Source organism: Siniperca chuatsi, linkage group LG5 (genome assembly GCF_020085105.1).
Source record: "Siniperca chuatsi isolate FFG_IHB_CAS linkage group LG5, ASM2008510v1, whole genome shotgun sequence".
NCBI classification, from domain to species: domain Eukaryota; kingdom Metazoa; phylum Chordata; class Actinopteri; order Centrarchiformes; family Sinipercidae; genus Siniperca; species Siniperca chuatsi.
The window spans coordinates 2,186,175-2,200,158 of record NC_058046.1 but is presented as its reverse complement, the minus strand read 5'-3'; the positions used below and the strand labels follow the sequence as shown (position 1 = coordinate 2,200,158).

The following is a 13,984-nucleotide window of genomic DNA, read 5'->3' as shown; positions in this document are numbered from 1 at the left end:
ACTTCCAGTCAGCACAGAAGCCGCAGGGAGCAGTTAGCTTAACGAAGAAATATGGTGATTTAAGATTTGTGATTTCTGTAAGCTGCGTCCATCTCGTCCACACTTGTTTTTTGTTGCATTTTTTTCTTTCAAAATTAAAAGGCAACTCTTTGAAAAATGTCCTGAAGTTACTGGTTACTTTGCAGATTCAGATTTTACATTCAAAATCAGATAAGCACAGAAAATATACTTTCCTTCTCTACTTCCTATTTCCTTCCTTGCTTTTTTTCAGTTTACTTCTGTTTCTCCTCCTCTTCTCCTCCTCTTTTCTTTCTGTCCTTTCCCTTCTCCTTTCTTTCTTTCCTCCCTTTTCCTGCTTTACTTTCTTTCCTACCTACCTTTCATGTTTCTTTCTTTCCTTCTTCGACTGATCAGAAACTGCATAAAAACTTTGGATGCTTGAGCAATCAGGTTGCAACTAGCAATTATTTTGATGACCATAAATCGATTATAGATTATTTTTCCAAAGAAACGGATTAATAATTTAGTTTATTAAATGGCAGAAAATAGTGAAAAACAGCAACATTTCCCAGACTTCAAGATGACGTCTTTAAATTTCTTGTTTTGTCCGACCGATATATTTCATTTGCAATAAAACAGAGGAAAGCAGCAAATCCTCACATTAGACAAACCAGAGAAAGAAAGAAAAATTGCTGTTCATTCATTTTCTGTCAATTGATTAACTAATTAATCATCTAAACTAAACATTCTGTCGAAAATGTGCTTTATTCCTCCATAAACTCAAACACTGAGCTCTGCCTCGACGGAGATCAATTTGTCGAGCCGTAAAATACTGCAGCGCCAGAAAATCCTCCACTGCTCCACCCAGACGTAACGGCAAGTGTCTTAATTAAAACCGGCTCTTTCTGGACACCATAGACAACATGACACAAGCTCCCTGATTGGCTATAGGAAAAATATCTCTTCCTGTTTTGGGGGGCATCAATAAGCGAGTTTAACAACCAGTGAGTTTTAATGGGATCTGTGTGTAAAGCTTCTTCATCAATAGGCCTAATGACCGGTTTTAGCCCGGCGGCCGATAATCTGCCGATGGTTAGAGCCGGGTTATCGGATCAGCTTTTCTCCAGGGCCGAGGGCTTCAAAGGCTGGTCTGAGACCCCACAGTGGGTCCCAGCTCGACTCTGCTGGGTCCAAATACAACAACTGTGCAAGGATGTTTAAATCAGACTCAGTCTGTTGATATTAATGGTCAGTCTGTTAATAAATAATGAGGGTGATTTACTTTTTAAAAAACTGCAGAGATTTTTTTACGGCATATCCAGGAATTATTAGCATTTGAAACCTCTGCTCATTTATCTCGTAGTATTTTTCAGTCTTATGAGTATTTTTACACCCTGTACATAGATTTTATTGTCTATCTGTATACCTGTTGAGGTAAAAGCTATGTTTATAACTAGAAATGGGATTTTTTTTCCTGAGCTGAATAAAGGTTTGATTACGGTAACCTTATAGGAACATGACAACTCTTTAAACGATCATGTTTAAATCGTTAACTTAAATTTGGACAGAAAAGTCGCTTTATCACTCAAGCAGCAAAAGACGGAACGAAAACAAATCTCTAAAATCCAGTGTGGAACGAATGCAACTGAGAACCTTACACATTTAATTACATAATTATATTATAATTTAGTCAAGAAATAATTCTGGCTAATGCGCTGAACGTCAGTGGTTGGATATTCACATTTTAAATCTAACAAATAATGACAGTTACTTAAAATGAGTCTCCACTCAAAACTTTTTTTTTTATTTCAAAAAGAGTGAGAAAATGAGAATAAAGTTCTAATATTGAAAAAAGTAATTTTACATGATCGAGTCATAATTTTTAGAGAAAAGGTTCTATTTTGAGAATGAAGTTGTGATATATAGAGAATGGAAAATGTTTCACACTGACAAGAGTCATCTGTCACTTCCTGTTGAAGACTAAATTAGTTCTAATCTAGTGTCCCTGCAGTCATTGTTCTCCCATCTCTCTGTGTAAATCACATAAAACTGCACCTGACCATTAGCTGGTGGATATCAGCAGTCACAAACTTTGTCCCAGTATAGTTTGATGATAGAGTTGTACCCCGCCCACGCATAACGTCCCATTACAGAAGCTAAAGACTCTCTAACTGCTGAAACCTGTCCAGTGACTGTAGATGTTTCTGCACTGAAGAGTCTGCATCAGATAGAAATATATGAAACATATGATCAGTAAAATCCTGCTGTCAGTGAACTCAACGCTTTCATATTCTCTGTTTGAAGCACAAAGCCCGACATGACGAGCTTGCTCCTGCTGGACTTGCCCTATGATGTCTTGCATGCTCCACCCCCCGACCTCTGACCTCTGACCCCGTGCAGCCAACCCATCTCCACGCCCCCAACCCCAACCCCAACCCATCTCCACGCCCCCACCCCCTCCCGATGTCCTGCTGCGGTCAACAGCAGAGAGACTGATGTCCGGTCAACCGACGTCTGACTGACCTTTACCAGCTCGGCCACAAGGGACTCATCTGTCTCTCTGTCTCCCAGCATCCCTCACTCCCCCCGCTCTCTCTCCCTAATGCTAATGCAGCTGTTTATAACTGCCACATTGACTTTCTCCTGCCACTGTATGTAAATACAATCCGCTCTGATCAATGGACTGAGAGGTGACATGACGCTGACCACAAGCACACACACACTCAAATACACACAGAACCGCACAAACTGGCACCACCACACACACACACACACACACACGCACAACATAAACATGTACTATATGCACACAAAATCACAGAGTTAAATTTAAACTTTTTAAGACCTTTTTAACACCATATAGATGCTATTTAATACCTGTTTCATGATCATACCAGTTCAAATGTGAAAGTACGATGGAAAACCAGTATGGACGACATGACCTAGATTTATGATTATATCACATTTTTCAGTACTTCCCAGCAGTATATAACAATAATTTCTAATGATATAACTAATTAAATTAATGCAACCTGAACCTGAAAAAGTGGCAGAAAATGGACGGATGGATTAGCCATTTAAAAATGGTTGATTCATTTAAGTTCATTTAAGTTTTTTGCTAAAATCTTTACTTGTCCTTCTCAGCTACTGTAGCTAGCAGTTTGTTTGCTGCAGGTCTGAAGGTGCTGACTGAAACTGCTTCCTGCAGCGCAATCCAATTTTAGTTTAGAGGTGTAGAATGCAATCACATATCTTAACATAACTTAATACTTGTAAATTACATTTCCGACTGTTTAAGGGTTTTTTTTTTGTTTGAGGAAACTGAATTCAATGCTTTTTAATACTTTCCAAGACCTGCAGTAATGTGCCACACAATGTAAAACATGTCAAGTGTAACGGCCTCAAACATAAATAAATCAAACTAAAACTGTTTCAGGTTTGTTTGTTTTTCAGAGAAATCTGAGTGACTGTAACAAAATCAGGGAGTGATATATGACAATAGTATTATTATATGTGTAGCAGGGATATATAACAAAAGCTAATGAGTGAATACAGTTTTAATCATACTTGAATGTAAAAGAAGGTGTGTGTTAGGTCACAGTGTCATCAGTGACGCCAGAAAACTTAAGAGAGAGAGAAAGATGAAAAACAACGCTGATATCTTATGAAAGTAAAACACATCACACACACATTTCAATCACGTCTATGTCTTGTCCAAATGTATCTTTAAAAAGATAAATATAGTTTGTTGGTACCAAAAGTTTCTAAAATAATGGAAAGTTATTCCCTTCACACAAACACACCTCATCCATGTTCCACCACCTCACAAGTGTGTGTTTGACACCTGCCGTCCACATACACACACCTTTGATTCCTGTGCATTAACACTGACAGTGCTGAGGGTTCACTTCGCACTTCGCACCCCGCTTACCTCCCACAGGTGTCTGGTGTTTCTGACGGCTCCAGACTGCAGTTTGTCCAGCAGCAGAGGGACTCCCTGAAATGGGCCGATCCAGGTTCCCTGAGGGATCCTCTGAGCCGCACAGATCCCATAACCCAGACCAGGAACTGTACTGGTGCACAGACACACCTGCACACACAACACAGAGAGGACACTAAAAACATCTCCAGTGCAGACATTTCTATTTATGCAATTTATTTCTGTGCTATTCAGGGCATCGGGATCGTTACGAAGAGGGATCCTGATGACAAAAAAAGTTCAAATGCTGAAAGTTAAAACTGACAGGAAAACACAAGACGTGTCACCATGTGACAAGCGGTGATCAGAGACGATGCTGCACTCGCTGTCCTGAGACAAAAGGTATCGTTCAGTTTCAGTACATCCTTCTGGAGCTCTTCACCTGCTCTCCTTTTTCCTACGCACCCAAACCAACCTGCCAAACTAACAATACACAGCTCCCCAAGCTTGTCATCAATAAGCTGTAATATCAGTCCTGGTTTTCTGAGCCGCTTTCCTTTATCGAGCTTTGCTAAACATGTACATATACAGTATACATACAGTATATATATCATCTAGATATATATATAATTTAGAAAAACCATATTAAGTCCATTTTTGGTAACATTAGCTAACCACAGCCAACATCTGGCTAAAGCGTGTGACAAAAGCTACCAGCATGATCTGTGCATGTTACATCAGTGACTTTGAAACCAGGAGAAATATATAGTCAGTAGCACTGATGATTAATTATACAGTTTAATCTGTAGAGTTACAGTCAAATATGAAACTGGTCACTGATGTTAACCATCTTCTTCAGCATTGGTATTAGCAACAGACTCACTTGCAGCGACAATCCATTAAGGCCTTTTTATATACTGTAGATAATAAAATACTGAATTAAATATCAGAAAGGAAAAGAGAGTTTTTTTTACTTGCTTGAAACAAAAAAGGCTTTTAGAAATAAGAAAGCAAATGCTGTAATTAATACCAATGTTTTTGTTAGAACATAATGCAGGCTGACAAAGACTTTATTCCACTGACAAGAGGATGAAAATTGTTCTCTGACGTTGTGAAATTTTTGCACAACATCTCTTTCAGCTTCTTCTTACGCTGTAAAATACAACAGTCAGGCAGCCAAGTAAGCCGACAGACACACAGGAAGTCGCACCTCTCTGGGCAGGTCTCTGAGCCAATCAGGGACGTCCGGCAGGGCGACGGGAGCCGCCGTACTGCTGGTGCCGACGAGTCGCCGCAGAGAGTGAAGAGGGCCGTGCATCGGACACTCGCCGTTCCTGTTGTCTGCACACATGTCACAGCCTGGAGGTGGAAGGGGAGACTTTACTGATTATTACATTTTACAACAAGCAAACAAACCTTACATGAAACAATACACTTGTGCAGCATTTAAAAACATAACCTTCTAATAATTTCTTTTTTTTGCAATTTTAACATTATTCTATTCCAAAGTTTGCAAGTGTGTTTTCATTTACTTTCTTTTTTGTGTCTTGTCTGTCTTTTATGCAGCGATTCCTTCAATTCAAGATGATTTTCTCTTAAGGGAGAAAATAAAAGTAGCATTGACCTTGAATTTGAGACATTTTAAGACTTTTAAGGACCTGCAGACACCTTGAATACATCTTGTAAATAAAAATGTATTTTAAAAAAAACTGATTTCACAAATGTTATGAAACAGCAGTGTAGAATGATTAATGGGGTTAAACATTGTTTATTTGCCTTTGTTGGAGCTCTGTCTACTCTTAAAGAATGATTTTTTTATTGGTGTCAAAAGTGAAATTTAAACGATAATCTTTACAAGACTAGTTTGTCCTTTGGTCGTATTAAAATAACCACCTGACAAGTGAAAAACTGAAACTGAAGAAAAGGGAAAGAGGGAGAAAGAGGAGGCTCGCGGTGTCCATGTGTTTGAAACTCTCCTCAAAAAGTCAAACGAGGAAAAAAAGTCCTCTCTGCAGTGCTTTTCCAGCTTAAATGTGGCGAGCAGCGTATTGCTGGGAATTAGCGAGTGTCAACATTTACTCAGAGATGCAGTCTGACAGTAATGGATGTTAATTGACTGTAGCAACATAATGAGAGATTATTATCTGGACACAAAACTCCCACAGAGCCACACAGAGCTGAGAGGCTGAGAGGAACAGGATGTTAATGTTGTTGCTTTTTCTGTTTTTCCCAAAATTAAATATCCGCCATTTGAGAGAGTGACAGCTACTTTTACACCATGATTGATAGAAGTAAATTAAACCATATTATGGTCATTTATAAACCACAAAATTTAACACAGCGTCACGGTCGAGTAAATGGGAAAAATTCTACAGGCTGAATTCTCCATGATCCTCGACTTTCTTAAACTGAAATAAACAAAAATGTCATTTTTATTACAGTTTCGGGTCATATATCTACTGGAAACTGCTTCAACTCTTCACCAATGAGAACACTGGGTTTAATGGGGTACTGTAAGGAACCCTTAGGTACTTATGTACCTCACAGTTGTGTGCAGAAAGGAAAATGTTTTTGTTAAAAGAAACTCCTTTTTCTGGCTCGACTGAAACTAAGAATATTCTTATTTAAAGGTGGAAACCATAGAATATATATTAAACGAAGAGTTCAACATTTTGGGAAGACTTCAGGAAGCCATCGCACCTATCTGTTGTTTGGCAAGAAATAGTTCCTGCACGTAGCTCCCCGCTAAAACCACAACCAAAGTCATTTTTACATTTCTGTTTGTGTTCAGATTAAACAAACCAGATGCAACATGTTTATTAGTCAGCTTTGGAGGTGCTGGCAGGTGTATTTCTGAACTTCGGACAGAGCCAGGCTAGCTCTTTCCATCTGCTTCCAGTCTTTATGCTAAGCTATGCTAACCACGTCCTGACTTCAACTTCCTACTTAACGCATTGACATGAGAGAGGTATCAGTCTTTTCATCTAACTCTTGAAAAGAAAGGAAATACGAGTAGTTGAACTATTCCTTTAACAGATTACAGAATTACTTTCTTTCTCAAACCATCAAATTTTTAAACCAGAGAATGAGTCGCTCAGATGTATCTTTATCGTTGCATAACGTTGTGTATGTCAGACACTGAATGTGAAAGCAGGCGATCAAACTGAATGCACTGCAGCAGCTCGTTTTGAAATGTTGTATTGTTTTGTTTGTTTTGTAGGTGAAACAGAGCTCAGCGTGGACACATTTTAGAGAAATCTGACAGTAAAGCGCATCCTATCCAGCCGACCTTTCCTTTTTATTATAGTTCATTAAATTGTTTTTTAAAGTACACATTTTCAGTTCCGTAAAGTTACCCACATGTGCGATACACTGCAGATGTTGTATTTAGACCTTTGGCAGTTGTTGTTGCTGCAATCCTGATTTACACAATAGCTCTTCGTCATCATTTCTTTATTTTAAAAAGGCAGTTAAACAAAAAATTCTCTGAACTTTCCCGGAGCCTTCAGCCACATCTCATGTCCTTCGTCAGCAGGAAAAGGCCACAGGATGTGGCTGAAAGCAGCGGTGGAATTAAGTGAGTACATTTACTTAAGTACTGTATTTCAATACAAATTTGAGGTACTTGTACTTTACTTTTTTCTTTTCGTGCCACTTTGTACTTCTACTGCGCTACATCTCAGAGGGAAGTATTGTACTTTTTACTCCACTACATTTATCGGACAGCTTTAGTTACTAGTTACTTTACAGATTAGGATTTTTACACAAAACATAAAAAGAGTTTATAAAAGAGTTTATAAGATGGCGTTTCTCACTATTTTCACAAGTTTTCCAAACCAAACAATCGATCGATGGATGGAGAAAAGAATCAGCAGATGGATCCAGAATGAAAAGAATCATTAGTCCGATACAAACCGGTTCAACATGAGCTCCAGCTCCACCAGCTGCAGCAGCAACATCCTGCTTTACATTAATGCACGAGGAATAATAACCTGATGATAGAATATATAACAGCACAGCAGCCACAGGGACGCTGCACTGCTTTAATACTTTAAGGACTTTGTCCTGATTACACTCACACACTTTCACTGAAGAAACATTTTCACTGCAGGACTTGTAACAGAGTATTTTCACAGTGTGTGTTTAGTGCTTTTACTGCAGTAAAGGATCTGAATACTTCCTCCAGTGCCGCCTGAAAGCTCCCGAAAAGCTCCAATAAGTGATCTTGTGCTAGAAGTTTCTTGTTTTGACTCTAATACAGAAATGTCTTTCTCTTTGCAACTTTTATATTTAAAGATCCAGACGGTATCTGAAGCCACAACAAGTCTTTCTGAGCTACATCATCTCTCACACAGAAAATAATCAGACCTAGATTTCAGAGTCACGAGAAAGTCTCTACATTAATGTAGTCTGCATTAAAACTACCAGAGAGAATTCCTCCCTGCTGAACAGAGCAGTGTCTGCTGCAGATGAGCTGTGATCGTCCGTCCACAGCGGCACACTCAGATTATTTTCACAGCGTTCGAGCGTCATTAGAGACGACAGAGAGACAGAGGAGACGACGAGGAGCTCAGGCTCAAACTGTTGATGACGTGAAAACTCAACAGGCAGGTTTAACGCTGAGCTCTGCGACGTTTGATTCATGTGTTTTTACACTGGAGCTCTGATCTGTTCCACACTCACACAAACAGTAACACTGACACACATAATACTGCAGCCGCTACTACCAACCCTGACACAGACGCACGCAGACAGACTGGAGGTGAGCTCAGAGAAAACTCTTTTTTGGCACGTATTTATGTTTTACTTATTCTTTGATCCAGTTCCTGATTTAAACTATCATTGTGCCAATTTTAGACATTGTATTTAGGCAAAGTTTTTGCGCAGCTGCGTCTGTTTAGACAACATTAAACATTTGAGAACTTTGGCCTCTTTTATTCACTGAAAAAAAAAACACGTTTTTGGTGTACTGTAGGTACTGAAGCTCAAATGCTGTTGAACACACTGAACTCAAGAGACAAGTAAATATTAACAAAGAAAATATTAATAATTTTACTACGTACACAGAACTCCTACCACAATAATCTTAGTGTTTCTATCACAACTACTCTGATGCAATTAAATATATATTTTCCATATATTATCCACTTTATTGACACACTTAAAACATATATGTGAGTAATTGTATTTTCAGTATACTGACAAGCATATCAGTTTAATGTTTTGTAAAGCATATTTTGCATACATTTACCATATATTTATAAATTTAAGAATTATGATGTAGTCATTTTAATTTCTAATGTACAATATATTTATTTGCATTTCAAAATATATATTTAACCCCACAATAGATTCAAATACATCCTGGAATTTCTTAATATGCTATATGTTCATATATATTTGTTCTACTGCTAGAAGTACTTCTAATACTTTTATTTATTGCTATATTACTAGTAGTGCTTTTACTATAAGACTGATAATGGCTCAACAATAAAATATAATGGTGAATGATGCTATAATTTACTTTTTTTAAAAATGTTAGATGTGAAAAAAGTAAAAAAGTTTCAAAAGGTGTTTTCTTTTTCTTTTTTAAAACTCCATCTGCCGATAAAGGCCATGAGATTTGGCTTAAAGCTGCAGAAATATCCAGCAAATTGACGTTGTGATAATAATTTTCTGTCAAACTACTATTTCCAAGGTCAATAACGAATCTTTAAACTTGAAAAAGTACATTTTCATGCTTATTTTGAGGCCTTCTAGTGCCCACGCTCATGCTTCAGGCTTGTTATGACTACCTTACAAGAAAAGCACATGTGAAATTCATGTTTTCACATATTAAATATTATAATCCACATATGAAATGCCCCAAAAACCTTATGTGCCTATATGTGACAAGTGAAATTCTTGTTTTTCACATGTGAAATATCTGAAAAACACATTTATAATGTCATTTATGTGATATTCTGTTCAACACGTGATGTGTCATAAGTTCACATCTGCTTTTTGTAATGGTAAATACTACAACTAAGCTGAATATTAATATGTGTATTAATACACACACTAATAATACAGTAAAAGACTAACACGCTGCAGATAAAGCTGTAAACGTGCTGGCTTTCTCTTCCTTCTCTTCGTGCTTCTCTTCCTCTCTTTCAGACTGATGAACTGGCTGTGAACTTATTATGGTGCGCTCTCCTCGCTTCCCATCATTCAAACTCAGTATTCTGTTACATCCATCGCCAGTGTTTAGACAGCTCCGCTCTGCATCTGATCTCTGAGCGCCGGACGACGTTTCCAGTAAAAAAAAAAAAAAAAACGTCTGCGGGCACTTCTTACTATTTCGTTGCCACAAGATGAGGATTTTTTTTGTAAATGTATCTTCCTAAAAACCTTGATTTCAAACATTTTTATCTCTTAAAACACATCTAGTTTAAAGGAGCGGGTATTAATCTGCTCCATAAACATATCAGTAACCTAAATTTTCATGTATTTAGACATTGAGGTGCCAATTTCCATTTCTACATTTGCACTTATCTGACTCTAATCCAGAGTGATTAACTGTAAGAGTAAAATATAGTTTGTGTCATCTCCTGACTTGTCGCCATCACAAGCACCGAACAGCGAGAAGGTCGAGGCTCCAAAACAAACTCGACAAAACCATCACACTTCATAAAGACTAGTGATGTTAGTAGCTTTGTTTGTTTCCAACACTTTTAGCTCCTAGTTTTAGTTTTATGGCACATTTACTGTACTGTCTCGTTCAGTCAGTGTTTGATAAAGCCGCTGTACACGAGCTGCCCAGCAGCAAACAGCAGACAGACAGTCAGAGAGCAGCTGGGGAGGAAAGTGGAGCATTTAGCAGCTAAAGAGCCAGATGTTTCCCTCAGGAGCTGCTGGAGACCAAACCGGAGCTAAAAGAGAGAGAATATTGGACTTAGATTCATCAGGTGGGCACACACACGACTCTACTGGGATGATCGTGTTGCTCAAGGTGGTAGTGTGTGTTTCTGTCAGCTTGTTTTGCCTCCTGGTAGACAGAAATCACTTAATGAAACTTTATAAATTCTAATGTTTTCATGGTAATCTGCTAGAACTTCAAAATGAGCACTTCCTGTAACTTCTTCACAGTAAAAGCCTCCCAAGAAAGTGAGGCTTTTACTGTGTAGTAGCTGCAGGAAGTGCTGATTTACAGCGTGTAGCTTGGTTAGCTTAGGTTTGTTAGGCTTTAAGCGGGTTGGAGGTGCTTCTTGTAGCAGTTTTCTGTTGGGAGGGCTGTACGGGTGGGTGACACGGTGATATATACCGTGAGACGATATACATTTTATGATGCCATTGTGGATAATATTAGGTTTCTGTCCTGATGTGAAATTATATACTGTGACAGAGGATTTTATCCATATTAACCGCCCCAAGGAGGAGGAATCAATTTGCCCTAACCAGTCAGTGCATCTGTCCCATGGACTAGGAGCAGTTAACGTAACGTTTGTAATGTTGGTTAATATAAGAGTTGTTATTCCTATAAGTCGACTCACAGCACCCTGCACAGCGGCATGAATCTCATCCACACTTGTGGCCTTTTTGTGGCTCTGGCACAGGAAGATGACATGTCCATCCTTAATCCTGCCTACAAAGATCTGATTGGCTCGGTTGTTTTTTCAACCAGGAAATTGGCTGTTAATGAGCTCAACCCCAGATCTATTTGAACCACTGAAGTAAAATCAGTTGAGATTGGTTTAGATGAACCCAATAAGATTATTTTGCTTTTTACAGCTGAAGCTGTTTTGCTGCAGTTGGGTGAACCTCAAACTTCCTGACAAACATAAAAACAAGAACTTGTTCTGTGACCTCTGTGGCCTTGTCGCGCTGGTAACAATGGAAATTAACTAATAATAGTAGTAAACATATGGTGATTTAATCTTACAATACAGAACAGGACTCCCAGATCATGCAGGAATTACAGATATTTACTGTTTCTGGACTGTTGTCAGGGTCCTGCTATGTCTCTGTGTATGAAGAGTGATGAGCAGGGATTAAAGTGGGACAGCAGTATGAACATGCCAAACATTGTTTTAGTGACTCGAAGACACAGCGACTGGGAACCAACAAACAGAGCTGTGTGTGTGTGTGTGTGTGTTTTTAACCAACTTCATTAAATTACAATAAAACTGCCAGCTGACATTTAGTCCAGATGTAAACTGTAAGAATTGATCTGTGTTTTCTTATGAAAGCAAAATACATCTCAGCTGTCTTATAACTTCCAGTCCTACATTTTATTTCTCTAAAAGAACAAAATAAAATTAAAATTTATTTAATATAAAACTCCAGGCTCTTTATGTTTTGCTCAGTGACAGCAGAGCTGAAAATATACGTAGTTTAAACTTTCTATTCCCTAGAAGAAAAACAAATAGACAAAACTATGACAATGTGAATTTATTTTTAGGTTATTATGTTTAATTAAAAAAAAAACATGGATACACTTTTATATTCGTAATAATACAAAGACATAAATATTATGATGTGATATTTTTCTCCAAACCACAGGATTGGAAGCTGATATTGTTCCCATATTGATTGACAGCTCTTTTAATACACAGATTAAAATTATACAATAACTAAATTCTTATTGTATTCAGGGCTGTAGCCAAATGCAACCCACCCCCTTAAGAAATTAAGCCACCAACCAAACTCTGTACAATTTTCTGTGTATTTAAAAGGGCACTTTCACACACATAAAAGTCAGTTTACTCATCACAAGGAGTGCGACTCAGTCTGTAAACAGCTGTATAATGTCTTCTGTGTCTCTGGGGGAGCCTTGCCAAGTTTGAAAAAACAAACAAACCCTGATGATGTCATAGTGATGTCACCAGGGTTATCTCGGCTTGATCTTGGAGACTACACATTTCTATCAGGAAGTCTGTGTTGCAAACTGGAGGTGTGGAGCGTGAAAGTGATTCACCACCGCCATTCACCAGGGAGAGAAGGTCTAATGAAAGGATGCTATCCAGTTGCATTATGGGAAATGTAGGCTCCAGTGTTTTTGAAATTTGACCCACACTAAGGACTAAAAGATAGGATATCTGGGTTTCGGCTGCTTTGACTTTTACCATTCTCTTTTTAATCTGTCTCTGACAAGTCCCTCAACTTTATGGAAGTGCAATACTAAATCACTAAAAAAATGCCACCCAATATAACATTTTATTTATTCATTTAGCTGTTTGATTTAATTGTATCTCCCTACATCATGGTCCAAATAGTTGTTTTGAAGCCTTCTCTACTCTACAAGAAGTCAAGTCAATTTTATTTTAAATTTAAAATCACAAATTTGCTCTAAGGGGCTTTGCAATCTGTAATTCTGCCGCCGAACAATAATATTTAAATCTATATATTTCCCCCCTAAAATAGTTTAAGATATTTAGTCTAAAAAACATCTGGATAAAAAACGATGTGTAATCGTAGAATGTAAATTCCTCCTCAGCTCATTAATCCCCCACTGTTTTTACAAACTGCTGTAAAAATACAGCCAAATTCTAACAGTAAAGTACCGTTCTTCCTAAATACAGGGAAATACTGCAAATGTTGATGCTTTTTGGAGACCAAAACAAGAACAAACATTAACAGCAGGCTACTGTAAGATTTGACGGCACAATGCAGTATTTCCATTTTGGCAGCAGTAATGGACCGAAGCCACATGCAACCATCAACGTCATATAACCCAGTCGTTCTTCATCCTCCTCCCAGGAGTCAAACTGAAAGGTCAGTAGACCTAATAACGCAGCCTACTGAGAAAATAAAATTATATTTGTGCATCTGGTTGCCTAATTAGTGACCCAGGTTTAAAATGTTACATACATTTATTTTATATCAGTATTTTCTGTTTGTTTAAAAAAAAGAAAAGCAAATAGTTTTATTGATCTATCTGCCTGTCAGGAATGATTTTGTTTACATTTGGTCTCTTATTGGTTAGATGACGGAGTGAAAGTTAGCTGTCGGAGGAACGAAGTTAAGTCCCGCCCTAGTTAAGCGCCCGCGGGGAGGAAAAACGCTAACGAGAGCGAGCAGACCGTG

At 38.1% G+C, this 13,984-nt stretch overlaps 1 protein-coding gene across 5 annotated transcripts in view; it reads right to left on the bottom strand.

The window, feature by feature from the left end:
* The window catches only part of prdm6 (PR domain containing 6), a 110,781-nt gene that overhangs the window by 87,124 nt on the left and 9,673 nt on the right, over nucleotides 1–13,984 (bottom strand). For all 5 annotated transcript variants that reach the window (XM_044197589.1, XM_044197586.1, XM_044197584.1 and 2 more), the window contains exons 3-4: nucleotides 5,130–5,278; nucleotides 3,932–4,090 (exon numbers count right to left, since the gene is read on the bottom strand). In XM_044197589.1, the coding sequence (XP_044053524.1) occupies nucleotides 3,932–4,090; nucleotides 5,130–5,278 (308 nt within the window). The remainder of the gene's footprint in view (nucleotides 1–3,931; nucleotides 4,091–5,129; nucleotides 5,279–13,984) is intronic.